Raw genomic sequence first — 25,480 nt, 5'->3', positions numbered from 1 at the left:
AAGGCAGAGGGCAGGGGGCAGAGGGCAGGGGCAGGGGGCAGAGGGCAGAGGCAGGGGGCAGAGGGCAGGGGGCAGAGGGCAGAGGGCAGAGAGCAGGGGGCAGAAGGCAGAGGGCAGGGGGCAGAGGGCAGGGGCAGGGGGCAGAGGGCAGGGGCAGAAGGCAGAGGGCAGGGGGCAGAGGGCAGGGGCAGGGGCAGGGGCAGAGGGCAGGGGCAGGGGGCAGAAGGCAGAAGGCAGAGGGCAGAGGGCAGAGGGCCATGCTTCCTCCATGAGAAAGGAAGCGAGCCTCGCTGCTCGGTGGACTGGCGTTTAGGAAGGGGAGCCCCGAGTTTTACGAGGTGGAAGGGGACGCACATGACGGTGGTCTTCCCGGCGCCGTTGGCCCCGAGCAGGGCGGTGATCTGGCCTCTGTGGAAGGTGAGGGTCAGGTCCCGCACGGCCGCCTGGCGGGGCTGGTACTCCTTGGTCACAGACACCAGGGTGACGCCCGGGGGGACTCCTTTCCGCTCCCCTTTCCCCTGCTGAGGCCACGACCCTGTGAAGGTGCAAACACACCTGAGGGGTGGCACCCCCCACAGTGCAGTGACCCAGCCGTGGCCCCAGACATGAATTCTGGCTCCAAAACACGTGAAACATGCAAAAATCTCTCTTCACCAAAATCAAACAGCAAATTACATAATGGCAACAAGTAAGTGAAACCTCTGGCCACAAAGGTTTGTACCCTCATGGTACCCATTCTGTAATGAAACAAAAATAAGCACACACGCACCTGCACATACATGCGCACACACACATACACATACATGGACACATGCACGCGCGCACACATGCATGTGCACATACATGCATGTACACGTGCACACTCACACGCCGGCACACGTTGCATGTACATCTGCAGAGGACAGCAGCAAGCAGGTTAGTCACACACCACAACGTCCTCAGGCAATAGCCTCGGGCGGAGGAGGGAAAGGTGCTTGCTGTGCCCGATCTCCTAAGAGGCTCCAATTCCCCGTGTGACGGGGGAGACCATCCCTTCACAGACTGGCTGCAGAGCCACCGTCCCAGAGCCTGTGCACTCGGATGCCCGGCCGTCGTCTCCCGCGGGCCCAGGGATGGCAGGCCTGGGCAGAGGGGCCACCTCCTGCCTGTCCCCATAGCTCCCCGGGAGCAGGAACAGGATGCGCCCCCCAGGGAAGCACCAGGGGAGGATGTGGGAAACCCCGGGAAACCCGTGCCCCATGCCGCTCTGAACAGACCTGTGTGTCCGACGTCCTCACGGAGGGAGAACAGCCTGGAAGCCCGAGCACACGGCCTCCGGGTGGCCAGGCCACACGCGCCCTTCCAGGAGGATGCCATGAAGGGGAAATACCACGGCTTCTGGACACCCCCGGAGCCTGGGAAACAAGGCACCGGTCAGACCCATTCAGCTCTTTTCTACTCAGAACAACATCCTGCAACAGGACATCCTAACGCGTGAACACCGCGTTATTCCATGCCGACACGTTCCACACACGTGCCGTGGACGGGCCAGCGGCAATCTCGGGCCTGACCCCTCCTCACTGCACAGGGCCACCTGGGCCCTCCCTCCCCTGCCCCTGGGGCCCCCTGAGCAGGTGGCAATACAGGTGGAAAGCAGACAGCTGGGAGAGGCCTTGCAGAGTTAGGAGAAAGACATTAGAAATAAGTTGGATATTAATGGTGATTTGCTCATTAGGCCATCCCAGCTCTAACCAATCTGAACTTTAAAGATACCCCTCATTGATCTAGTAACGAAAATGAATGGGAGCCGCCAAACCCAGGCTGGCGGGGCCGGGGCTCCCAGCTCCTTGCCCTGTGCCCTGCTTCCCATGCACGCTGCCCACTCCGCGCCTGCCCACCACCAAGTGTGGCTGCGCATCCACATGGGCCCCGAGCTCGCCTCCCAGGCCGGGAACCCATCAGCCGAGCCCCACACTGGCAGTGATGGAAGCAGGCAGGGGCGTCAGACAGACCCGAGAATGCGAGCGGCCCGCACGCACGTGAAGAAAATCATGAGACATGAAGCCTGAGCGGCCAGGCGTGGCCGTGAGCTGTGGCAGCGGGAGCCTCCTGACGGCCGAGGCCTGGAGAGCCGTGCAGGCCTGTCCCTCGTGCAGCAGCGGCCCTGGCCTTCCTTCTCCGCGAGGCCGCCACTGGACGTGGTTGCACAGCAGCAGAGAGATCTAAGCCCAGGTGCGTCCTGAAAGCAAGATGTGGAGGGGGGTGCTCATCACCCAGAGGGGGCCGCACCCAGTGTCTGCCTCTGCAGCCTGTTCGGTGTGGAGGGGGAGGGGGTGCTCATCACCCAGAGGGGGCCGCACCCAGTGTCTGCCTCTGCAGCCTGTTCGGTGTGGAGGGGGAGGGGGTGCTCATCACCCAGAGGGGGCCGCACCCAGTGTCTGCCTCTGCGGCCTGTGCGGTGTGGAGGGGGAGGGGGTGCTCATCACTCAGAGGGGGCCGCACCCAGTGTCTGCCTCTGCGGCCTGTGCGGTGTGGAGGGGGTGCTCATCACCCAGAGGGGGCCGCACCCAGTGTCTGCCTCTGCGGGCCTGTGCGGTGTGGAAGCGACTGACTGGGGCCTTGCTCACTGGGGTACACACACTGCGCCGCGCCTGGGGGGAGGGGAGGCGCTCCGGACAAGCACACCCGGGGGAGGTAGAGACAGCGCCAGCCGCCGGTCTGGGGCCCTGGCTGGAGCTGGCTGGGTGTGGCTGGGTCCGAGGGAACTGCTGCAGTTCATGAGAAGACGTTATGGGTAGAAATTTGCCGTGAGCTCCACCGGGACTGCTGGGTACAAGGCTGACACACGGCCCTCCCCTCAGGAGGCACCGAGCAAGAGCCCGCGAGCAGGCGAGCCGGGAGGAAGGGACAGATCCCCAGCCTTCTCCACCCGCCAAGGGCTCCCGAAACTTCTCCCGACTGGCATTCAGGTGTCCTGTCCCCGGAGCCCGAGCTGCTTCATTAGCTTCTGCAAAAAGAAAACTCAGCGCTCTTCTGAGCCACTGGCGTGGCGGATGCCCACTGACCCCACAGGACCCGCTGGACGCCCCATCGCCCCGATCGGCCCCTGAGCCGAGCCGCCTTCCTCATGGCTTCCACCAGCTCCTTCACCTGAGTCTCTCCAGAGGTGACCTCCAAGTGCACTTCTGCACCCAGTCTTCTGTGTGTAATTGTCTTCAACATACGTGACAAAATACACGCCTTCATCGTTAAAGCACCGCTGAGCATACTCACACTGCTGTCCAACCAACCTCCAGGACCTCCCCTCCGCCCGCCCACCACCCACTCTCCGTCTCCGTGAACGTGACTGTTCTCGGGTGCTGCCAGGGTCTCCAGGGGGACGGCCAGCGGGACACGTGGGCCCGTGGGAAGAGACGCACTACGAGGGGCAGGGGCACAGCATGGGTGCTCGACTCCCCACCCCACGCCTCTCGTCAGCTCTCCCCTCCCCAGAGCAGGGCTTTTGCAAAACTTGGCGCAAATCTGGGCAGGTGTCAATCCAGAGCTGCCAGAGCCGAAAGCAGCAGAAACTGCCACGAGCTGGCATGGGGGTGGGGGGTGGGGGGGGCAGGGCCAGAGGGAGGGCACTGAGAGAGGGGCGGGGACTGCTACCTGCTACCAGACAAGAGGGAAGAGCGAGGGGGGACACACAGGCGCCCCTGGCCGTGAGCCGAGGGCATGGGACCCAGGGCAGAGCCCGCTCAGACACGAGGGCCATCCCTCACCATCGTTCCTCTCCCCAGGGCACAGCACCACCTTCATCAAGACACTGCCCCACCCGCTCTGGGCCTTGTGACCGCTGTTCCGACCCTCGAGTCCTCCCAGGGAGAGCAGACCCCGCCCTCGCACCCGTCTCCAAGGAAGAGGAGGACAGGCGCCTCCAGGCTCACTCCTCCCAGCAGCACCAGCGGCTGCTCCCCGGCACGCCTCTCCCTGCTGTGCAGCTGCGGGGCCACACCCAACACGCCTGCTCTCTGCGCTCATTAAATCATTCGCGTTTTGAAAAGATGAAATACAAAACATGTAGTCAATTCCTGTAGTTTAACTGCATTACAGGAGAAGTGCATGTTTAAAGCAGAAAAATTAACAACGGAAAAAAGATGTTGCATTAAGTCCACATAAACAACCATTTGGCATTTAAACCAAATTACGATGTTTTAAAATTGTTAACTAAATACTGAGATATGTCTTTTTAAAATCTGATTTGAGAATGTTATCATTTTCTTTAAATAGTTTTATAAGCTTATAAATTGTCTTAAACTTTATTTGGCTATTTGCAATTTGATTTAAATTCTTATAAATGAAACTTGATTGATTTTCATTACTTATGTCCTTGGTGTTTAGAAAAACCTTCCCTACCTTTAACAACCGTGCTTTTTCTATTGACTCATTATTCTCACGGTGTTTGTTTCTGATGACGAGGAGCGAGTCTGGTTTTCTCTCCTGCAGGTTAACTGAATGTGCGTCTCTTCTCATTGACTGACATGCAAGCACCACTACAGAGTGACTCGCTCACGAGTGGGCTGGCTACTGAGCGCTGCCATCTGCTCTGCTGACGGCTCCACTGTTTACATCCTCGTCGAGTTACAGGAAGGTTTTATACCATCACCAGTTGCTGTCGTTACCTTCAATGATTCTTGAACATTATTATTAATTTATATGTCTAGCTATCTTTTGGAAACATTTCATCAATTAAAAATTTCCTTGTTTAGTATTTTATTTAAATAATTTGTGTTTTAGTATATTATGTTAACATGTTACATAACTTAAAGTTATATAAATGTATACATTAGGCCCAGCCAGTGTGGCTCAATGGTTGAACATCAACCCATGAACCAGGAGGTCACGGTTTGATTTCCCGTCAGGGCACATGCCTGGGTTATGAGTTCAATCCCCAGTAGGGGGCCTGCAGGAGGCAGCTGATCAATGAATCTCTCTCATCATTGATGTTTCTATCTCTCTCTCCCTCTCCCTTTCTCTCTGAGATCAATAAAAACATATTTTTAAAAATAATGTACACATTGACTGGAGAAAGCCAGCATTACTTAAACAATAAGCACCCACATTTCCTCCCTCTGTCTCTGGCACAGCAGTTTTACTGCAACAGCACAGTAGCTCACTCGCTTTAAGTTCATTCTGTCATCTTACAAAGTGTAGGCGTCTTACCAGGAACCAAGCTGCTCAGGTACCAGCCACTCAGAAAGTAAAGGCCCGAGTCGACCAGAATCATCCCGCAGACCCAGCCAAGCGCCATGCCCGCCTGCTCCGGAGGCTGGTCCAGGTTGCCCCACTGGACCCCTGGAGGAAGGGAGGGCAGAGTCAACCGGGGAGGGCGATGGGGGTGCTAGTCCTGGAGGCTCTGGCAGAGCTGGCAGCAGCTAAAGCCCAAGGAGGTGTGTTGGGTTCAATGCTACAGGCAGAGTGACCATGAACATTAATATCCAACATTTAAACTTTCTGAAAGGTGCTTTCCTCATTTACTGGTTTTGAGAAAAAAGGCATGTGATACAAAAAGATAAAGAAGGCTCCTTGCAATCCAGACCCTAAATTATATCATTTTCTCTGCTCTTAGGAAATATATAAACAGGACATACAAGGCCTGGGACAGGCTAGGACCATTATTTCTTACAATGTATTTGCAATTTACTGCGGGTTAAAATACACGCTAAGTAAGATAACCCTCTTCCTCAGTCCCCTAAGGACAAGCCTAGAACTCACAGAATAAATGCTGACACTTGGGGGAATTTGTCCGAAATGATCAAAGGCCTGACAGTGACTGCTCCCTCCGCCTCCCGGACCAGCTGGTTTTGGAGCCGCTGCGGGCGCTCGGAAGGCCTGGCTCGCGCGCCTGTCTCGGCACAGCCTCCATGTGAAATGGCAAACGGCTCAGCGTGTTTTGCTGAAATGCCAGAGAATTCCGAGACCAGCGCCCAGTGAAAGGGCTGGTACACAGCAGCTGGAGGTGAGCTGCATTTATTGCGTCTATTTTAACAGTAAGTGTTCACAAACACCATGTAAACATGGAAGAAATATATGTCTGTCCTGGCTTAGGATGTCAGTTGTCAAAATTTCAAGATAAGTGAAAAAGGCTGACAATTTTTTAAAATGTTATTTTAGGCCGAATTAATAGGGATGCAATCATGGGAGTAAAGTGGATAATCGTACCCTCTCTGCACTGGTTAAGTCCCTTTCTGGACGCAGAGATGAGAGCAGGCAGACCGCAGTGGAGGCTGACACGTGAGAGAGAGAATGGGAACGGAACTAGGAAAGTGGGCAGAGACCCAGGGAGGCAGAGTCCAGTTCTACAGGACCCTGAGAGCCGGGCGTGTGCACACCCCGTTCCTGGAAGCATTCAAAGGTTGCTGAGGGAACGGGGCATCGGGGTGCCGTAAGGAAAAGCCGGGCATTGGCTGGTGGGCGGACCGGGCAGCGGCTGGGCCATGGCGCCGTGGCTACTCCCGAGTGTTCCGAGGGCCAGGGCAGCTGGACACGGGAGGTGCTGCGCAGCCACGCTGAGCACCAGCATCTCATCCCAAGGGCCCTGCTCTGGGGTGGGGACCTCCTACTGTCCCCCCACAACAGGACCCTGCAAACCCCTAGCACCCGGGCCACTGAGAGCGCCTGTAACCGCGCATCGTCTTACCTGCCTCCTGCCCTTCCAGGAACGTGACGAAAAACACTCCTTGTCCAAAGGCGGTCGTGGAGAGGAGGCACTGCGCGGAGCGAGGAGAGAGAGAAACAGCCGCTGGTGCGCGACGGGACAGGATGTCCACGGCGCCACGTGGTTCCCCCTAAGGGCCCCGTATGCCCGTGTCCGCACCTGGACACGCAGCCCACTGTCAGCGGCCGGAGACGCGGGGGATACGCTCGTCTCTAACGCTGAAAGGAACGGTCTCTCTCCTGCAGCGGCTGCAGGGATGACCCCACGTTGGGGGCAGAATGCGGCACACGGCGGGGAAGGGCAGGGCCTGTCCTATGTTCTGTGCTGAGCGAGGCCCCCAGCCCAGCGCAGGCTGAGGATGCGCATGTGTCCTCGCCGGGACGATCAAGCGCGAGGGAACCGCCGCTCCGCTTCCGGGGCAGAGCTCCCGGGTCAGGAAGGCGGCCGAAAAGGCGCCTCGCGTTACTAAAGCGTAAGGTGCCAGAGGCAGGCTTTCCCGGCTGGAAACCACGTGAGCACGCAGAGGCGATCAGACTTTGCAGGGAGCCCTTCCCCACGAGGTGGGCGAGACCGGCCGCAGCGTCTGAAACCCGTGCGGCGTGAACGGCCCTTTTCCTCCCTTTCCCTCCGCGGAGAGCATACGGGCCCTGCACGGCCCCGGCGGCTTTCATTCCCCTGAAAACACCCAGCACCAGCCCCAAACCGTGGTCATGGGTTTTCACAGGCGAGAGGCAAGTAGTCACACTGACGGCACCAGGCATGCACACGATGCTCGCCCAACAGGAGCGCCCGTCCACCTGTCCCCCTGCACACAGACGGTGCTGTGTGCGTGGCCCGCGGGGACCGGGGCACAGAGGGGTCTACTGACGCTGGAGAAAGGGATGTGGTTCGCACAGAATATTCTACCCTCAGGTCGGCACCAGCAGGAGACCCTCCCACCACTGAGGCCACAGGCAGCCGAGGCCGCACCTGCAGGGGGTGAACCGTGAGACAGCCCCGTGCCCGCGCGCTGAGCCCGACCCCGTTAATGACGCTCCGTCCCTTCCCCGCCGACCACGTGTCCACGGGCGAGCAGCACTGTCTTCTCCCTGAGTCACGTCAGACCTGAACGTGTCCTGCCGCTCCTTCCGGAGGCGTGCTGAGTGGGGAAAGCCTGACTTTGCTGACGGACAGACTTCCACTTAATGCGCTGGCATTCATGGGGCTTCCGGGAGAAGGCTGGCTGCTTACGCTACGATAGCTATGGAATTGCGATTCTCCCCACGCGCGGAGCAGAGACCTGAAGCGCATGCTCCCGTGGGTACTGGGGATCGCCCCGTCTCCCCGGGAGGGGCTGTGAGGGGAGAAACTCGCAGCCCCCGGCAGGGCCCCTGAGGAAAGGAGACCAGAAGGCCGCCGGCGGAAAGGGCCGGGCGTGGTGTTGTGGGTGGTGGAGTTCCGTCTCGTCGGGCATCTTGCGAAGCTGCCCACTCACCAGCAGCGTCTGGGCGGCCGCACTGAGCCGGCTGCGCAGCACCAGCAGCACGACGTAGGGCAGGAAGCTGGCCGTGTACAGCAGGCTGCAGCAGAGCGCGGCCGTGGGCGCCCGCCGGAAGCATGCGCCCAGCAGGTAGCTCAGCATGACCACTGACACCCCGAAGTCCAGCAGGAAGAGGAACACGATGAAGGCGTTGCTGTGCGCGAAGATGCCGCTGGCTTTCAGGACGACGGCCAGGGCAGCGCTGCCCACGGCCATCACCGCCGCGTTCTCCAGGAACCAGGCCAGGAAGCTGGTGGCCGGGTGCACCCCCATCATCCGCAGGTGCTGCGGGGGAGGAAGCCGTTACCACAGCAGTGGGTGTCCTTGTCCTGGGGGAAGGCAGCTGGCGGGTGGGCACCCCGCCAGGACCTCCAGCCCCGCAAGGGCTCCGTGCCAGGCAGGTCCCCTGCGCCCGCATTTCATTCTTGGGAGCCCACAGAGGCCGGTCCCGTCCCGCGAGGGCAGAGAGCTGGGCCGTGAGTGCGTGGGAACAAGTTCCTGGCGGGAGACCACACGGGACGGCTCAGGCCAGTCCCGCCCGGCCCCCGCTGACCACGCAGGCCGCAGGCTTCCTCGCTCCTGCGCTTCCTGCTCACTTCCATTCTGTGCTGTTTTTCATTTTGCTTGTGTTGGTTTTGTTTCATAAGGACAAAGAAAACAATAAAGGGGAAACACTTTTCCTTAAGTTCGAGGGGTTATGGCATAGGTTTTAGAATGGGTTTTGCTAAATAATTCAGTTTGAAGTAATTCAATAAAATGAATTCACTTGCTCATCTATAACATCGCGATACTGAGCATGAAGAAGGATTTCTGGCCAAGGAGCTGGGAGCCCATGAGAATGACCGTCCCCCAGGCCCTCTGCCCAGGGGCCCCCCTGGATCGGAGAGACCGGGATGCAGGGGGGAGGCGTGCAGAGCAGCAGGCAGCGCCACGTGGAGCTGAGCGGGGCACGGGGCACTCGCACGCTTGTCTGTGCCTGATAAACAGCCGGTAAATAAACCCTCTGCCTTTGTCTCCTGGCCTCGCCCTCCTGTGGCGAAAGGGGGGAGGGGTTCCCCAATACTTGCTTTGTTAAAAGCAATTTTGATAGTTTAGGTTTTGACAAAAATAGCAAGTATGAGCCTGAAGAGCCCCGGCGCCGTTAGGACAGGAAGCTGGCTGTCCTGTCGTCCTGGGTGGAATAAGAGTGGCTGAGCCCTGGGCGGGCGGCTCCACCAACCAGGCACCAAAGGCTGCCGGCTCGCTTCCCGGTCGGGCACTGACCTAGGCTGCGGGTTCGATCCCCAGTTGGGTGTGTACAGAAGGCCACGTGGATGTTCCTCTCACGTCAGTGTCTCTCTCTCCCTCCCTCTCCCCTCCCTCTCTCCAATAAGCATCCTCCGGGAGGGAGCACATGGGTTTCCCTCCTCCCATGTCACCTGCCTTTCACTTCCTCCATCTCCAAGGAAAGGCCTACTGACCCGCAGGCTTCGGACTGACAGTGATGTTCCCGGGACAGGGGCCCCAGGCTCCATGCGGAGCCCAGCAGAGGAGGGGCAGGCAGAGGCCTGTCTCCCAGGCAGCCCCGGGCGGCTCACCTCTTCCATCTGGATCTCCCGCTCGTACACCAGCCTTCGGACCATGCTGGCCACAGACACGATCCACGTCAGCATCATGATCAGGGGCAGGAAGAAACCCACGTTGTTCAAGAATCTGTACGGAGGCACCAGGGGCTGTGAGCGCCAGCGGGCGGCTCTGCTCCCGCCAGGCAGCACCACGCTGGGCATGCCTCCCCTCGCCGCCCCCTCCCACAGACACGGTCCCCACACCGTCCCCTCCCACAGACACGGTCCCCACGCCGCCCCCTCCCACAGACACGGTCCCCACGCCGCCCCCTCCCACAGACACGGTCCCCACGCCGCCCCCATTCCCACTGAGCGCTGTCGGAAACAGGCTCCCGCGGCCATGGCCACAGTCTATGACAGGCAGGACAGCTCTTTGGGGTCCTGGCTCAATAGCTGCGCGAACTCACAAGGAGACACGTCTCACTGACAGGGCTGTGGCCTCCACCGCCTGCCACTGCGGGTGACTCGCTCCCCCGAGGCCCTGCACCCCTTGGGGCCTGAGGCTCTGTCCTGAGCAGCCTCGGTCACCAGCATCGAGGCAGGTGACCCACTGCTCACCACGCAGCAGCCACAGGGTTTCCAAAGCAGAGAGAGGGCGTTCTCCTGGCAAAACGTGGTCATTTCAGCGTGTGAGGCACGCATCGCCCCTCGAAGAGTCGCGGGATCGTCCCGACACAAGCAACCAACCACCTGATGTTTAGATGGCGCTGAGCTAGCGTTCTCTATCTTCCAGCTCTCGGTCGGTAACCACTGACTTCTGAAGCCAACAGTCACAGAGGAGACAAGTTCCGGTCAGGCACATCGCCCAGCACCCTTCCCCCATCAGATCCCCAGGAGAGTAGTCCCCCCAGATCCCCAGGAGAGCAGTCCCCCAGATACCCAGGAGGACAGCCCCCCAGATCCCCAGGAGAGCAGCCCCCCAGATCCTCAGGAGGACAGCCCCCCAGATCCCCAGGAGAGCAGTCCCCCCAGATCCCCAGGAGAGCAGCCCCCCAGATCCCCAGGAGGGCAGCCCCCCAGGTCCCCAGGAGGGCAGCCCCCCAGGTCCCCAGGAGGGCAGCCCCCCAGATCCTCAGGAGGGCAGCCCCCCAGATCCCCAGGAGGACAGTCCCCCAGGCCCCCAGGAGAACAGCCCCCCAGATCCTCAGGAGAGCAGGCCCCCCAGATCCCCAGGAGAGCAGCCCCCCAGATCCCTAGGAGAGCAGCCCCCCAGATCCCCAGGAGAACAGCCCCCCAGATCCCTAGGAGAGCAGCCCCCCAGATCCCCAGGAGAGCAGCCCCCCAGATCCCCAGGAGAACAGCCCCCCAGATCCCTAGGAGAGCAGCCCCCCAGATCCCCAGGAGAGCAGCCCCCCAGATCCCCAGGAGAGCAGCCCCCCAGATCCCCAGGAGAGCAGCCCCCCAGATCCCCAGGAGGGCAGCCCCCCAGATCCCCAGGAGAACAGCCCCCAGATCCCCAGAGAGCAGCCCCCAGATCCCCAGGAGAGCAGGCCCCCCATCCTTAGGAAAGCAGGCCCCCCAGGTCCCTGGGGACTGGCCCCTGGTCAGGAGCCCAAACAAAAGCACTGCCCCCCAGGGGCAATCAGGATCAAAGCTCCACTTCTTAGCACTCTGAAAGGACAGCTGGTCTTCAGCACATTTAATTGTCACCTCTCTCTCCTGCAGCGCAAGTGCTCCATCTACATGGCACTCGCCTTAACAGTGTTTTCTCTGGGCTCCCCTCTATTAGCACCATCCTGCTGAATGCAAATCACACCAGGAGGGACCAGGGAAACTGGCTCTTGTGTTTGTCAAAGACACACAACTTTGATCCAAGTGTCCGTGATGGGGGGACTTGCAGTGCCTGCCCCCCCACCCCACCCAGCCTCCTGCTGCCCCAGCCCCCACCCCCGCCCCAGGCACAGGTCAGCAGCACCAAGAGGCCACTGGGCAGCGGGAAGGGCTGCAGGGCGTCCTCCTTGGGGACCAGCCCACAGGCAGGAGAAAGTGATGGTGACACAATCTGAGAGTCTATCCCTTCCCTCCCCCACAGGGGGTGCCACCCCCCAGCGCCTGCCAGCCCCTGGCAGGAGGGGGACGGACAGGAGGGCCTTCCTGGGCCTGAGGACGACCAGCAGGGGGAGCTTCTGAGCAAACAACAGCTCTGCTTGCAGGTGAGAGGGGGTTTCCTACAGGCACCTGAGGACACTCCCAAGGAAAACATGACCAGGAGTGTAGGGAGACGCCCTCACAGGCTGTGAGGGTCACGCTGGTATTTTTTTGGAAGCAGGAACCTGACACTTCAAGCATGAACCCCTGACCCTTCACTCCTCACTTCCCCTGGAGCCCTCACTCGGCCCCCAGTGGCTCCCCGCTCCTCCAGCCAGCACTCCCCCCTCCTCTGGACCTGCGCTCCCCCCTCCCCCAAATCAGCCCTCCCCCTCCTCAGGGCCAGGTGGACCTGGCTCCCCCCTCCTCCACACCAGCCCTCCCCCCTCCTCAGGACCTGCGCTGCCCCCTCCTCCGGACCAGCTCTCCCCCCTCCTCTGGACCAGCCGCTCCTGTGGACAGCAGGGCCTGAGCTGTGGGGCAGAGAGCGGTGCCCTTCCCAGGAGCCAGGCTGTGTGCATATGGAACAACTCTGCAGGCTGTTGTTTTTCATTTCCTGAAAGCCTTTCATTAAGTTGCCCTGCTCTCCGAAGCAATGTATTAACACTTGAAATTCTCTATATGCACGAAGCGCACCATAAAGTTGTCCTGCCATAACCACCATGAATCACGGGCTGAAGGGAACATTAAATTTTATAGAGTCCCGCTCCCATCCCACCCTGCACTCCTAAAGTGACATTTCCCCCATATGTCCCGCAAAACATGAGCCGTGGCTGCTAATAGATATTAAATGGGAGGGGGAGAGAGAGGGGGGAAGGGGGAGAGAGAGAGAGAGGGAAAGAGAGGGAAGGGGAGAGAGAGGGGGGAGGGAAAGGGAGAGGGGGGGAGAGAGGAAGGGAAGGGGGGGGAGGGAGAGGGAGGGGGGAGACCTGTGGCTGAGATGGGACGCGTTCGGATCAGTGGAGCTGAACCTTGTTCCTCTGGATGAAAGGCCTGCGCTCGGCCCCGCCCCTTGCGAGGGCTGCCCCCCTGCATTACTGCAGTTACACCCATCAGTCCTCGCCTTCTACTGGACTATCGCCGACAGCACCCTATTTCTTCAAAAATGTAAGAAAACCGCCCTGGCCGGTGTGTCTCAGTGGCTGGAGCATCGGCCCACCCACCAAAGGTCTCAGGTTCCATTCGGTCAAGAGCACATGCTGGTCGGGAGCGTGTGGGAGGCAGCCAATCCATGTGTCTCTCGCACATTGACGTTTCTCTCTCTCGCCCCCTCCCTCCTTCCCTTCCACTCTCTCTGAAAAGCAACAAAATATCCTCAGGTGAAGATTAACAGAAAAAGTTAAGAAAGCCTCTTCTTCCCACTGCCCACCTCCCTCTCCCGCCTACAGAGACTCCTGGGCGGTCTGAAGGCTGGCTCCCTCCTGCCCTCCCGTCCCAGTGTCCTCGCTAACCTGGCTGCCCCCCCCTCCGCGGAGGCTGCCTTAGTGAAGTCCTCAGTGTCCCAGGTGCCCCCTACACGGACCCCGCCCGAAAGCGCACTGGCCACGCCTGAACACACACATCCTCTCCCCCCCAACCCCCAGCAGCCGCGCAGGCTCTGATCGCGCTCTGGCCTGCGGTGGGCCGCACACCCGTCTTTAAAAATCCACGGAAAGAGAGCTGTTTTCTGCTTCCGTCGTTCCCACAGGTGGACCTGGGAGTCTGACCTGCGGAGCCTGGACAGCACCGCACCCCCAACCCGAACGTCCGACTTACAGCCACCAGCCCCGCCGCGGCTGTCCCTCCCGCCGCGGCTGTCCCTCCCGCCGCGCTGTCCTTCCCCCCCCCCCCCCCGCGCTGTCCCTCCCGCCACGCAGTCCCTCCCGTCACGCAGTCCCTCCCGCCGCGCTGTCCTTCCCGTCACGCTGTCCTTCCCCCCCCCCCGCGCTGTCCCTCCCGCCACACAGTCCCTCCCGTCACGCTGTCCTTCCCGTCACGCTGTCCTTCCCGTCACGCTGTCCTTCCCGTCACGCTGTCCTTCCCGCCGCGCTGTCCTTCCCGCCGCGCTGTCCTTCCCACCGCGCTGTCCTTCCCGCCACACAGTCCCTCCCGTCACGCAGTCCCTCCCGCCGCGCTGTCCTTCCCGTCACGCTGTCCTTCCCCCCCCCCGCGCTGTCCCTCCCGCCACACAGTCCCTCCCGTCACGCTGTCCTTCCCGTCACGCTGTCCTTCCCGTCACGCTGTCCTTCCCGTCACGCTGTCCTTCCCACCGCGCTGTCCTTCCCGCCACGCAGTCCCTCCCGTCACGCTGTCCTTCCCCCCCCCCCGCGCTGTCCCTCCCGCCACACAGTCCCTCCCGTCACGCTGTCCTTCCCGTCGCGCTGTCCTTCCCGTCGCGCTGTCCTTCCCGCCGCGCTGTCCTTCCCGCCGCGCTGTCCTTCCCGCCGCGCTGTCCTTCCCGCCGCGCTGTCCCTCCCGCCGCGCAGTCCCTCCCGCCGCGCTGTCCCTCCCGTCACGCTGTCCTTCCCGTCACGCTGTCCTTCCCGCCGCGCTGTCCCTCCCGCCGCGCTGTCCCTCCCGCCGCGCAGTCCCTCCCGCCACGCTGTCCCTCCCGCCGCGCAGTCCCTCCCGCCGCGCAGTCCCTCCCGCCACGCTGTCCCTCCCGCCGCGCAGTCCCTCCCGCCGCGCAGTCCCTCCCGCCACGCAGTCCCTCCCGCCGCGCTGTCCCTCCCGCCGCGCAGTCCCTCCCGCCGCGCAGTCCCTCCCGCCACGCAGTCCCTCCCGCCACGCAGTCCCTCCCGCCACGCAGTCCCTCCCGCCACGCAGTCCCTCCCGCCACGCAGTCCCTCCCGTCACGCTGTCCCTCCCGCCGCACAGTCCCTCCCGCCACGCTGTCCTTCCCGTCACGCTGTCCTTCCCGCCACGCTGTCCCTCCCGCCACGCAGTCCTTCCCGCCACGCAGTCCTTCCCGTCACGCTGTCCCTCCCGCCGCACAGTCCCTCCCGCCACGCTGTCCTTCCCGTCACGCTGTCCTTCCCGCCACGCTGTCCCTCCCGCCACGCAGTCCCTCCCGCCACGCTGTCCTTCCCGTCACGCTGTCCTTCCCGCCACGCTGTCCCTCCCGCCACGCAGTCCCTCCCGCCACGCTGTCCCTCCCGCCACGCAGTCCCTCCCGCCACGCAGTCCCTCCCGCCACGCAGTCCCTCCCGCCGTGGCTCGGGCCGAGAAGTGCGCCTCAGACACTGAGCGGCCTGGCGGTCTCCTGATGCCGAGGTGACTACACAAAGCCCAGGAGGTGCCCCCTCCGGCCTCCCGCTGAGGGGCCACGGGGAGGGACCAGGACTCACAGGTCGCTGCTGTGGCAGGGGTACGGGATGGGCTGCGCCTGTGCGGCGGGCCCCACGGCCTCCCGCCCGGTCTGCACGCGGACGAGGGCCTGCTCCAGCATGTCTTGCAGCGGGGCGAAGACGTAGTTGTACTTGAAGCCGTCGGCCGGCAGGCTCTGGGGGTGGAACTTCCAGAACGGGTTCTCCGCCTGGTCGGTCCGCATGCTGTACAGCAGGCTGGTCCGGATGGTGTAGGCCACGCGGGGCGGCAGCGGGGGCGCGTCTGCACCGGAGCGCCTGCGCACGGAGGAGCTGTTGAAGATGACACCTGAGGGACGGATGGATGGACGGATGGATGGACGGACGGCCGTCACCACGGAGCAGCTGGCAGGGAGGCCCCAGGGGAGGACGTATGGGGGGGAGGAGCACGTGAGCACGTTTGTCACCAGCGTCGCACAGACAGCTGGGGCGACGGGACTAAGGCCTCCGGCTCCTCGGCCATCCCCGTTTCACTGTAGTGAACCCACACGGCACCCCGTGCGCAGAAACGGCTGGTTTTGCGTTTCTCGGGACTTTGCTCTCTGGGACCCAGGACATTCCTAAGCACCGATGTCCTGGTGTCATCGCTCAGGGACACAGGGCGCTGCCTCTGCCCGCGCCTTCCATGTCTATTCAAGTCGCGGCTGAGAACACATCGGATTCACCGTGAGTGAGGGAACCACCAGTAGATGGGGCAGAATCGGCCGCTGTCCTTCCTCCCCCCACACCCCCCAGTCCAGACGTCAGGAAACTGATAAAAATGGGAGCCGTTTAATCAGGAAACATCTAATTTGTCCGGTGAGACTTCCCCATAGAACCACAGGGTCACCCAGTACGGCAGGTGCAGGCACAGCCCGGGCCAAGGCGGTGACAGCTCAGGAGCCGGCACGGCCACCTCTTCCTCAGGCGGAGCCCTGCTGTGTGGAGGGCACTTCTCTCTGAGCCACGGGAGGCACATCCAGGGAGCGGGGCGTGCTGTCCGGGGAGGGGCGTGCTGTCCCAGGCGGAGGGGCGTGCTGTCCGGGGAGGGGTGTGCTGTCCCGGGGGAGGGGCGTGCTGTCCCAGGGAGGGGCGTGCTGTCCCAGGCGGAGGGGCGTGCTGTCCAGGGAGGGGCGTGCTGTCCCAGGCGGAGGGGCGTGCTGTCCAGGGAGGGGCGTGCTGTCCCGGGAGAGGGGCGTGCTGTCCCGGGGGAGGGGCGTGTTGGCGCAGCCCCGTGAGCAGGGTTCGCCACTGGACACTTACTGGCCAAGAAGCTGTTCTGCTGCATGAGGCTGTGGGCGGCGGCCTCCAGGGCGGCCCCTGACTGCAGCCCCCGGAAGCGGTCCAGCCGCACACAGGACGACAGGTTGACCAGCGCGTGGCCCAAGGAGAGGAGGTGGGCGGCGCCCGTGCGGCTCAGCATCCAGTCCAGGCCCCCTGCGGAGGGCAGTGAGCAGGGGACATGGCGGCTTCCCCCAGCACAGCGCCTGCCGCGGACACTGCACAGGCGCAGGGACACCCAGCTAACTTCCTGCAGGGGGAGCCAGTCCAGACCCAATTTTGTTCACCAGCAAACTGCTATTGTCAGCTGAGCGTCCCCTCCCCTTTCGTATGCGCTCCCGTGACACGGACACGGCTCGGAAGTGAAAAGAAACGGTCACATCAGCAAAGGCTGGGCACGTGGGGCAGGGGACGGGGAGTAAACGGAGCCAGTCTGGGCAGCGGGAAGAGCCCCCCGGACTCGCGCGACCCTAGGCCAGCGCCGCCCTGGAGCCAGGCCTGTGGTAGCCGCTCCGCGGCAAGGCCGAGTCCACGGACGGTTATGGAGGCAAGTCCGCTGCACTCCCGGCCGGGCGGGGGGGGGGGGGGACGTGTGAGGGGGAGGTGGGGGGGGGGGGCGTCCGCGGAGCAGGTGGCATTGGCAACACCTCCGCCGGCCGTGGAGGCTGCACATCAAACTTTTTCAGGACGAGGCCCCACGAGGGCTCAGCGACTGGCTCCGGGTGAGGAGGGGCGGGGTCACAGGAGAGAGAACAGCCAGGCCCGGACAACAACTACCGAAGGGGCAGGTGTGGGGGCATCCAGCCCCGGGTTTGCTCTGACGAGGGCCCCGCAGCAGGAGCGGCCCCCAGGCCCAGAGGTCCATCACGGTGGCCCCACAGGTGGTGTGAGCGGAGGTGGAGGCCCTCCCCTCGTCGGTGCAATGCTCACCGCACAGGGCTGTCCCCCGCTCCCCACGCCTCGCTCCCCAACAGCACCCACAGACGCTGGTGCAGGACTTTACGAAGAAAGTCCAAGCAGTGAATATGCATGCAAACACACCAACATGTTTTTACACACCCACCACACACACGTACATGCACACTACACTCACACATACACGCATGTATGCTCACACACACACTCACATATATACTCACACACACACACTCACACACACTCACAATCACACACACACTCACACATTCACACACATACACTCACACATACTCAAACACACTCACAATCACACACACACATTCACACTCACACATACACTCACACACACACTCACACACACACAATCACACACTCACACATTCACACACACATACACACACACACTCACAATCACACACACTCACAATCACACACTCACACATACACTCACACACACTCACAATCACACACACTCACAATCACACACTCACACACACATTCACACACATACACTCACACATACTCACACACACTCACAATCACACACACACATTCACACTCACACATACACTCACACACACACTCACACACACACACTCACAATCACACACTCACACATTCACACACACATACACACACACACTCACAATCACACACACTCACACATACTCACACACCCACTCACACACACACTCACAATCACACACACTCACACATACACACACACACACTCACAATCACACACTCACACTCACACACACATTCACACTCACACACACTTACTCACCATACGCCTGCAGCTTCTCAGTCAGTTTGTCTACGTTGATGTGTAACTGGCTTTCCACAAAGTTTCTTATGAATCTGTTCTTCAGGACTTCCTACAGGAAACACAGTTTAACAAAAATAACGGCATCATTTTTTCTTATTGACAACACTGGTTGGTTTACTCCGTTTATTGTTGTTCAAGAAAAAGGCACATAACATGCGTCATCTTGAAAGCGGGTCTACACGTCCCAGTGAGCCCGGGAGGATGTGGTAGGACTTCAGCTTAAACAAAGGACCAGCTGTGCCTGCGAGGCCAGGCGTGGACCTGTCGCGAACACTGAAAGCCAAGACGCAGGGAGCGTGACTCTGGGCAGGTTCCCAGCAGGCCTTCCACGGCCTTTCCCGCGGGCAGAACGTGACGAAGGGGCAGCACTTTCCCGACCCTTAAACCTGTGACGCTCTGAGCCTCCGGCTCCCTCCACACCATCACCCTGTCACCCTGTCAGTCCTCTTTCCCGACTACATCCCACCCCTGCCTCCCCTGCCGACGCCTGTGCCGGGGGCCATGCTCCGGGACTGCTCTCCTCGCCTTTAGGTGGGCAATGCGCAGGGACGTGCACCCTGTTCGCACCCGCGCAGCCTCCCACCCTCACCCAAGCCTCACCTACTCACCCCAACTCACTGCAGCAACGCAGCCCCATTCCTGGGTCAGCGCGCTAGTCCCGAGCAAACAAGCTGCAGAAGGTGTCCCAGCAACGGCCAGCGCCGACACGGCTGGGCCACACGCTCCACCACCAGGGATGCCCATCCCAGTTCGCCCAGAGCCGCACCTGCCTCGCACCTGCCCCGGCCCAGGGCCACCGCACCAGCCCATCCCCGGAGCAGGGCTCCTCTGACCGGACCCGCTGATGACTGACTGTGGCTGGATGGCGGGTCGGTCCCTAATGGCAAGGCTGTCCCAGACGCTGCAGCGACTGCCTCCCTCTCTCCACCAGGGCCAGACCTGCATCGCCATCTGCCGTGGGGGCTCCGCCCTCCCTCCAGCTCCCGCCTCCTCTGCCCTAACAGCCAGGTGTTCTGTGATGCAATCTCACCCGTGCTACCCCCTCCTGGCATCTGCTCTGCAAGGACCAGACACGAGGCACGTCCTGCCTGCCCAACACCGCTCCGCGTGCTTTACACGCCCCACGCCATTCACAGCTGCCGACCACTACCCCTCCCTTCACCGGCAGGAAACTCTGCACAGAGCAGTCCAGTGACCAGCCCGATCACACAGCGCAGGGCTGGAGGGAACCAGACGACCAGCCCCTGAGCCCCTGCTCCCATCACCTGAACTGCTCACCTGGGCATGAGAAATAACCAAACTCGAAGAGAGATGTGGCCTGTTTCTCACCCAAAGGACAGGCGTCCGTCAGAGCGGCACCCACGCCTCCAAGGGCGTGACCTCCCTGACGGCACCTCTACAGTCGCGGGCTGCAGGCTCCAAGGAAGGGCTCATTGTACACTGCAGCCCGCGGATCTTGGAATGTATTACGTATTCAACACAGAATATTAGGAAATGATCACTGATCATTTTAATAGACCTACAGTTGAAAAGTATACAAACCACCCCAAAAAGCATTAAGTTAATATGGAACATAAAGTTTGTGTAACTATTAATAAATTATTAACAACTAGCAGCCCGATGCACGAAATTCGTGCAAGAGTAGGCCTTCCTTCCCCCGGCTGCGGGCGCGGGCTTCCCTCTAGCACCCAGGACCCGGGCTTCCCTCGCAGCCCCAGCTTCGTCCAGAAGGACATCTGGTCTAAATTAGCATGGTACACTTTTATTATTATAGATACCTTGCATGGTGGGCAAAATATTTGACCATTACAAAAAGTCCACATATCAGTCAACTGGGAAAGCCGCGCCCGAGGTGACCGCACACCCTTCTCTTGGACGCACCCCCCCCCCACACACACACACACTCCCCAGCCCTCAGAGGAGGAGCCATGCTCACCTGCAGCTGCCCCAGCATCTGGCCATGCCCACTGCTCTGGAAGCGGCGGGCCATGCTCAGCAGTGTCTGTGATAAAGTCCTCAGCTTGTCCACAAACACAAACGTGTGATTAGCCTGCAGAACAGAGCCCCGTGGTTACGGCGCCGTCTCAGCTGGAAGGATGGTAGCTGTGGCGCCTGCAGAGATGAGCGGGAGTGACTGGACCCCAAGCGCCGTCTGCCTGGTGCTCCACTCCAAGGCCCTCGGGTCTGAGGTGTGTCCCCGAGACCTCTCGCCCAGACTCTCCCACCCACTTACCTGTCCACCTCAGTGTGCCCTTGCTGTCCTCCTCGGGGTCCCCGCCTGTTCCCCTCAGGGTCCCCACCTGTTCCTCTCGGGGTCCCCGCCTGTTCCCCTCAGGGTCCCCGCCTGTTCCCCTCAGGGTCCCCACCGTTCCCCTCGGGGTCCCCGCCTGTTCCCCTCGGGGTCCCCGCCTGTTCCCCTCGGGGTCCCCGCCTGTTCCCCTCGGGGTCCCCGCCTGTTCCCCTCAGGGTCCCCGCCTGTTCCCCTCAGGGTCCCCACCGTTCCCCTCGGGGTCCCCGCCTGTTCCTCTTGGGGTCCCCGCCTGTTCCCCTCGGGGTCCCCGCCTGTTCCCCTCGGGGTCCCCGCCTGTTCCCCTCAGGGTCCCCGCCTGTTCCCCTCAGGGTCCCCGCCTGTTCCCCTCAGGGTCCCCACCTGTTCCTCTTGGGGTCCCCGCCTGTTCCCCTCAGGGTCCCAGCCTGTTCCTCTCGGGGTCCCCGCCTGTTCCTCTCGGGGTCCCCGCCTGTTCCCCTCGGGGTCCCCCACCCGTTCCCCAGGGGGTCCCCATGTTGACCTCACTGTCTAGAACAGCAGATGCCTCCGCTACACCTCGCTTCCAGAAGTACTGCCTGGATGGCTCACCCGACCCTCATTTGCAGCTTACCTTTCGGATGACCTTTCTAATCTCCGGGGTGTTGGGTGTGTACAGTATTTTTCCATGTAATACAGGTTTTAGGAAGGACCACACCAAAGCGCCATTTGGAGACTGTAGTATTTCCTGATAAAGCTTCAAGCAAAATGGTGCTGTTGCAATTAAAAACAGAAAGAGTGTTACCAAGATGGGATGCCCAGGTGAGGGGGGATTCGTTTGCATATCCATGCGCCTTGCTTTCAGTGAGTGATGGACACAAGTCTGCATTTGGGCGGAGACTCAGGAATGTGGCTCTTGACTGTGTTTAGTGGCTCCTGTCTCATGAGCAGCCTCAGGCACCACGTTCTCATCGATATTTGAAAGAAACGGAGTGTGACCTTCACATTCCAAACTGAGCTTCGACGGGAGCACTGGGGTGGCAGGGACCCCGAAGACGGACACGGTGAGAAAGGGAGCTCTGGCTCCCAGTCCAGAGAGCCTGTAGAGTTTGGGGGCCAGCACAGATTTTTTACATAAAATTCGCTTTATAAACAGCTACTGGTTGTCTTTGCTGCACTATACAGAGCTGTGGAACTCACTCCTTTGATATGTGAAACTGCCTGTTTTCACTCAGACCCTCCATTCCTCCCGGTGGTGCAGTGGGGTGTGCTTGACTCAAGCACAGGTGGGAATGAAGGCAGGGCCTGCATCGCCATAGCGATGAGTAATCAAGCGTCATCAGGCCTGAAGCCGGCGTGCGTGCTCCCGTCCCTCTTGCATTTCCCCTGAAGAGAGCATGTGGAATGGAAATGCTCTCTCTGCTGTGATCCCCGATTCCTGACACCCGAGGCGTGAAGAGCACGGTTGTGGTTATTTCCTCCACATTCACCATGTGACTCAGAGAGTACTATAAAACCGATAGAAATAATCCCATAAAATGTCAAGTGAGAGCATGAGTACATAATAAATTTAAAGCATGAATTATAGAGCTTGCTCTGCATTTTAACAACTTGCACTTTAAATTATGAGCTTAATGTAGACAGTAGCGACTTTGATTTCAGAAGAGACATATTCGTGTTTATGTGCAGCTGCCACGCCAGCGCCGGGCAGCCTGACTGAAAAGGAAGGACACTGCTGAGAGTGTTGGTCATGAACGGGTTCTGACTTGTGTCAGATGCTTTTTCTGTATCGATTGGTATGATCATATGATTTTCATTTTGTTTATGTGATGTAACATGTCAATTGATTTGCAGATATTGAACCAACCTTGCATTCCAGGAATGAATCCCACTTGATCATGGGTATTTTCTCTTTAATGTATTGCTGAGTTTGATCTGTTAACATTTTGTTGAGAATTTTTGCACCTATGGTGCCAGGTGGACACTGGACTAATGGGGCGGCGGGAGGGGGGGGAATCACTTCATAAATTATATAAATGTCTGACCACTATGCTGTACACCTGATACTGATATAATATTGAATGCCAACTGTAACTGAAATTTTAAAATTCCAATAAGAAGGAAGGATAAAAGTTAGAGGGTGGAAAAGCAATTCCTTGACAACCTTCTAAACCAAGCATTTTGTATAAAGCAAAGTGAATGGTCAATATGCAAATTAATCAAAGCAGACATGGATCACAGTCTTCTTACTTGAGTCTTCAGGAATGTTGAATTTTTCTTTGTCACTTGCCAAGAGCTCGTGAACTCTGGGCAAGTTAAAGAACATGTTCGAGTGGCTGAGAAAAGACTCTTGCTCCTGGCAAACCATCGTCATCACGGCCTGGAAAGAACTGAAGGCTGAACGGGCCGGGTCCAGGGGGGAAGCCTAGCACAGGAAACACACTTCAGTGAGCAGTACGTGAGCAATGCCCTTGCAGACCTGTAGAAGCCCCCCTCCTCCCACTGAAAACATACGGCAGCTAGTCACAGGTGTGCAGTCCCTGCCGTGGCCTGTTCTGTTCTGCGAAAACCATGCAAACCACCAGGGGGTAGGTAGGGTCACACACACAGCCAATCCCTATCCACGATGAACTATGATCCACGCAATGTCACCAACGCAGACTAACGCTCTCAGTGTGGTCTCTACTGGCAAACTGCCCACACCGACGTCTCCCCTAACTGTCCCTGGGCTGATGGGCAGCTCCAAGGACTCACTCCACCATCTGCCACATCCTGCCCCCCATGTCCACACCCGACACACTCCCTCCCAGTCAGTTCCATGCCAGGCAGAGAGTTGAAGCAAAGACGAATATCACACCACTAACCTTTCGAGTTTGTTTGTATTTGCAGAAATGCCCTGTAATTTTATGCCAATTATTTATATGGAAGTAACTGTCTCAGGTTTGAGAAAGCATTTACTCTCCGACTTGAGTCAATAAGCCCTGGACTCTCATTTGTGCTGACAGACTAGGCACGGACGGCCCCAGCCTCCCTTCTCAGAGAGACGCCGGGCCTGGCTTTTTGTCGTGCTGTTGCCCCAGAGCCATTCAAAGGTTTTCCTGTCCCTACATTGTTGTCTCGGGCAGCAGTTAGATGTGGCAAAAGAAATACAGGCAGAAGGACCGAGGGCCCAGCACGTCTGAATGCTTCCCTGAGGCCCAGATCAAACACACACCTGCTGAAAGCCGGGCACGTCCAGCAAGGCTGTGATGTTCGACGTGTGAAGGAACTGGGGGAGGTGTTCCAGGACGCGGCTGGCTCTGGGGAGCAGGTGGCTGAGCCTGGAGACGACGTCCAAGAGGGAGCTGAGCATGCTCTTGGCTTCCGCCGGCATCAGAGTCTTGAAGGAAAACACACAACACGAAATCACCACCACCACGCTCTGCCTCCCAGGGGCGTCATCTGAGGGCGAGGACCTGCTTGCTCTCATTCTCTCCTGACCTCTTCCCCACCCCCGGCAGCAGCCCCACAGACGTCGCACAGGCCACGCCAGCTGCACCCTACCTTGTAAATGAAGTTGCGCAGGTCCAGGTTGCGGATCACAGACACAAGCAGAGAGTACACTCTGGCCCCGGGCAGGCCACACAGCTCCTTAGTGGCAAAGCCAGCCTTCCCGTCCTCAGGAAAGGCCAGCAGGAGCCGCAGCACATCCTGGTCACATCTCCCGGACAGAGCCACCGTCAGGGCGCCAGACAGGACCTGGTGGAGGAGGGTCCGAGCAGATGCACCCAAGCCGGGCAGCCCCCCTCAGGGAGGAGCCTGAGCACCCAAAGCCCTGAATGAGGGGGGTTCACCTGGAGACACACGAGCCCACCTCAGTTCCACTCACACATTGGGATGAAAATGTTTCTGAAATGTGCGCCTAATTTAAGCAACCTGCCCTCTGATGACTCAGGGCAACACATGGCCACCCGCCTCCCCCGGCCCTCCAACCCTGGCTGCTCTCAGACGGAGCGCTTGTGACTTTTTCTTCACATTCAGCCTCAGCCTCTGCTGTCAGTTTATCACTTTTACTTCTCACAGTTATCAGTGTGAAACTATGTGTTTTCTCCTCTTTTTGCAACTTGAAAACCAGAGTTCTGAGCTTCTTATAATTTTTGAAAAGGAAAAGCAAACAAAGCCAGAAGGAGGGGCTGAGGAGGACCTGTGTTCAATCTAGTTTGTGACTAATGACCCAGTGCACAGATTTGTGCACATTGAAAGGAAATTAATTAGACGGTGGCCAGGGAGGTGGGGCTGGGCAAGACGGGCCAGACACGACCTGGAGCCAACCTCCCACGGTCCCTCCCCGGCGTCAGCGGAGTGAACAGAGTCCCTCTGGCAGGTGGGGTCCCTCGGCCTGGCCTGCGGGGATCAAGCCAAAACCGGCTCTCCGACATCCCCCAAGGGGTCCAGAGTGCGAGAGGGCACTCTGCAAAGTTGCTGTCGTACAGGGTGTGGAACGCAAACTCAAGTGTGCAGTAAACCAGATTTGGGGCCAACAGAGCCCCAGTAACAACATAACCCACGCCCGAAGGTGGAATCCCACAGCCCCACAAGGAATCAGGCTCCCTCCTCTCCAGTTTTGGGGTGTGTCACCCTAGAACTGCTGCTGCCAAGTCACTGCAGCTCGGCACTCCTGCATTGAGCGTCTGCCCCATGGTGATCAGTGGACATCATAGCGACCGGTCAGACAGTCAGGCACTTAGCATATTAGCCTTTTATATATATAGATAACGCCCTCAGAGGAGCTGAGCTGCTCTCTGTGTGGGTGTGGCTTTCAATTACTGAGCAATAAAATTTTAAAGACATGAGCTTCCCTTCCTATCTATGCTCATACTCTGACAGGTACAACTGCTGCGAAACGTTCGACCCAGCGAGGGCTGAGACCACAAGCGACTGTTCAATTGCCAGGAGCCTGAGAGCAGGAGGAACTCATCTGATGCTTTCATATCACGTCATAAAATGCCCAAAAC

General features: G+C 59.6%; 1 protein-coding gene across 1 annotated transcript in view; it reads right to left on the bottom strand.

The window, feature by feature from the left end:
• ABCA13 (ATP binding cassette subfamily A member 13) overlaps positions 1 to 25,480 on the bottom strand; it is a 123,235-nt gene that overhangs the window by 55,047 nt on the left and 42,708 nt on the right. The window contains exons 17-30 of the mRNA XM_036328975.1: positions 24,030 to 24,224; positions 23,701 to 23,865; positions 22,737 to 22,911; positions 21,121 to 21,260; positions 20,178 to 20,291; positions 18,200 to 18,290; positions 16,477 to 16,650; positions 15,217 to 15,523; positions 9,776 to 9,890; positions 8,154 to 8,483; positions 6,662 to 6,731; positions 5,185 to 5,316; positions 1,257 to 1,394; positions 355 to 535 (exon numbers count right to left, since the gene is read on the bottom strand). Of these exons, the coding sequence (XP_036184868.1) occupies positions 355 to 535; positions 1,257 to 1,394; positions 5,185 to 5,316; positions 6,662 to 6,731; positions 8,154 to 8,483; positions 9,776 to 9,890; positions 15,217 to 15,523; positions 16,477 to 16,650; positions 18,200 to 18,290; positions 20,178 to 20,291; positions 21,121 to 21,260; positions 22,737 to 22,911; positions 23,701 to 23,865; positions 24,030 to 24,224 (2,327 nt within the window). The remainder of the gene's footprint in view (positions 1 to 354; positions 536 to 1,256; positions 1,395 to 5,184; positions 5,317 to 6,661; positions 6,732 to 8,153; positions 8,484 to 9,775; positions 9,891 to 15,216; positions 15,524 to 16,476; positions 16,651 to 18,199; positions 18,291 to 20,177; positions 20,292 to 21,120; positions 21,261 to 22,736; positions 22,912 to 23,700; positions 23,866 to 24,029; positions 24,225 to 25,480) is intronic.

The sequence above is a fragment of the Myotis myotis genome, unplaced genomic scaffold (assembly GCF_014108235.1).
Source record: "Myotis myotis isolate mMyoMyo1 unplaced genomic scaffold, mMyoMyo1.p scaffold_m19_p_11, whole genome shotgun sequence".
Taxonomy (NCBI): domain Eukaryota; kingdom Metazoa; phylum Chordata; class Mammalia; order Chiroptera; family Vespertilionidae; genus Myotis; species Myotis myotis.
This window is presented reverse-complemented; position numbering and strand designations above follow the sequence as displayed.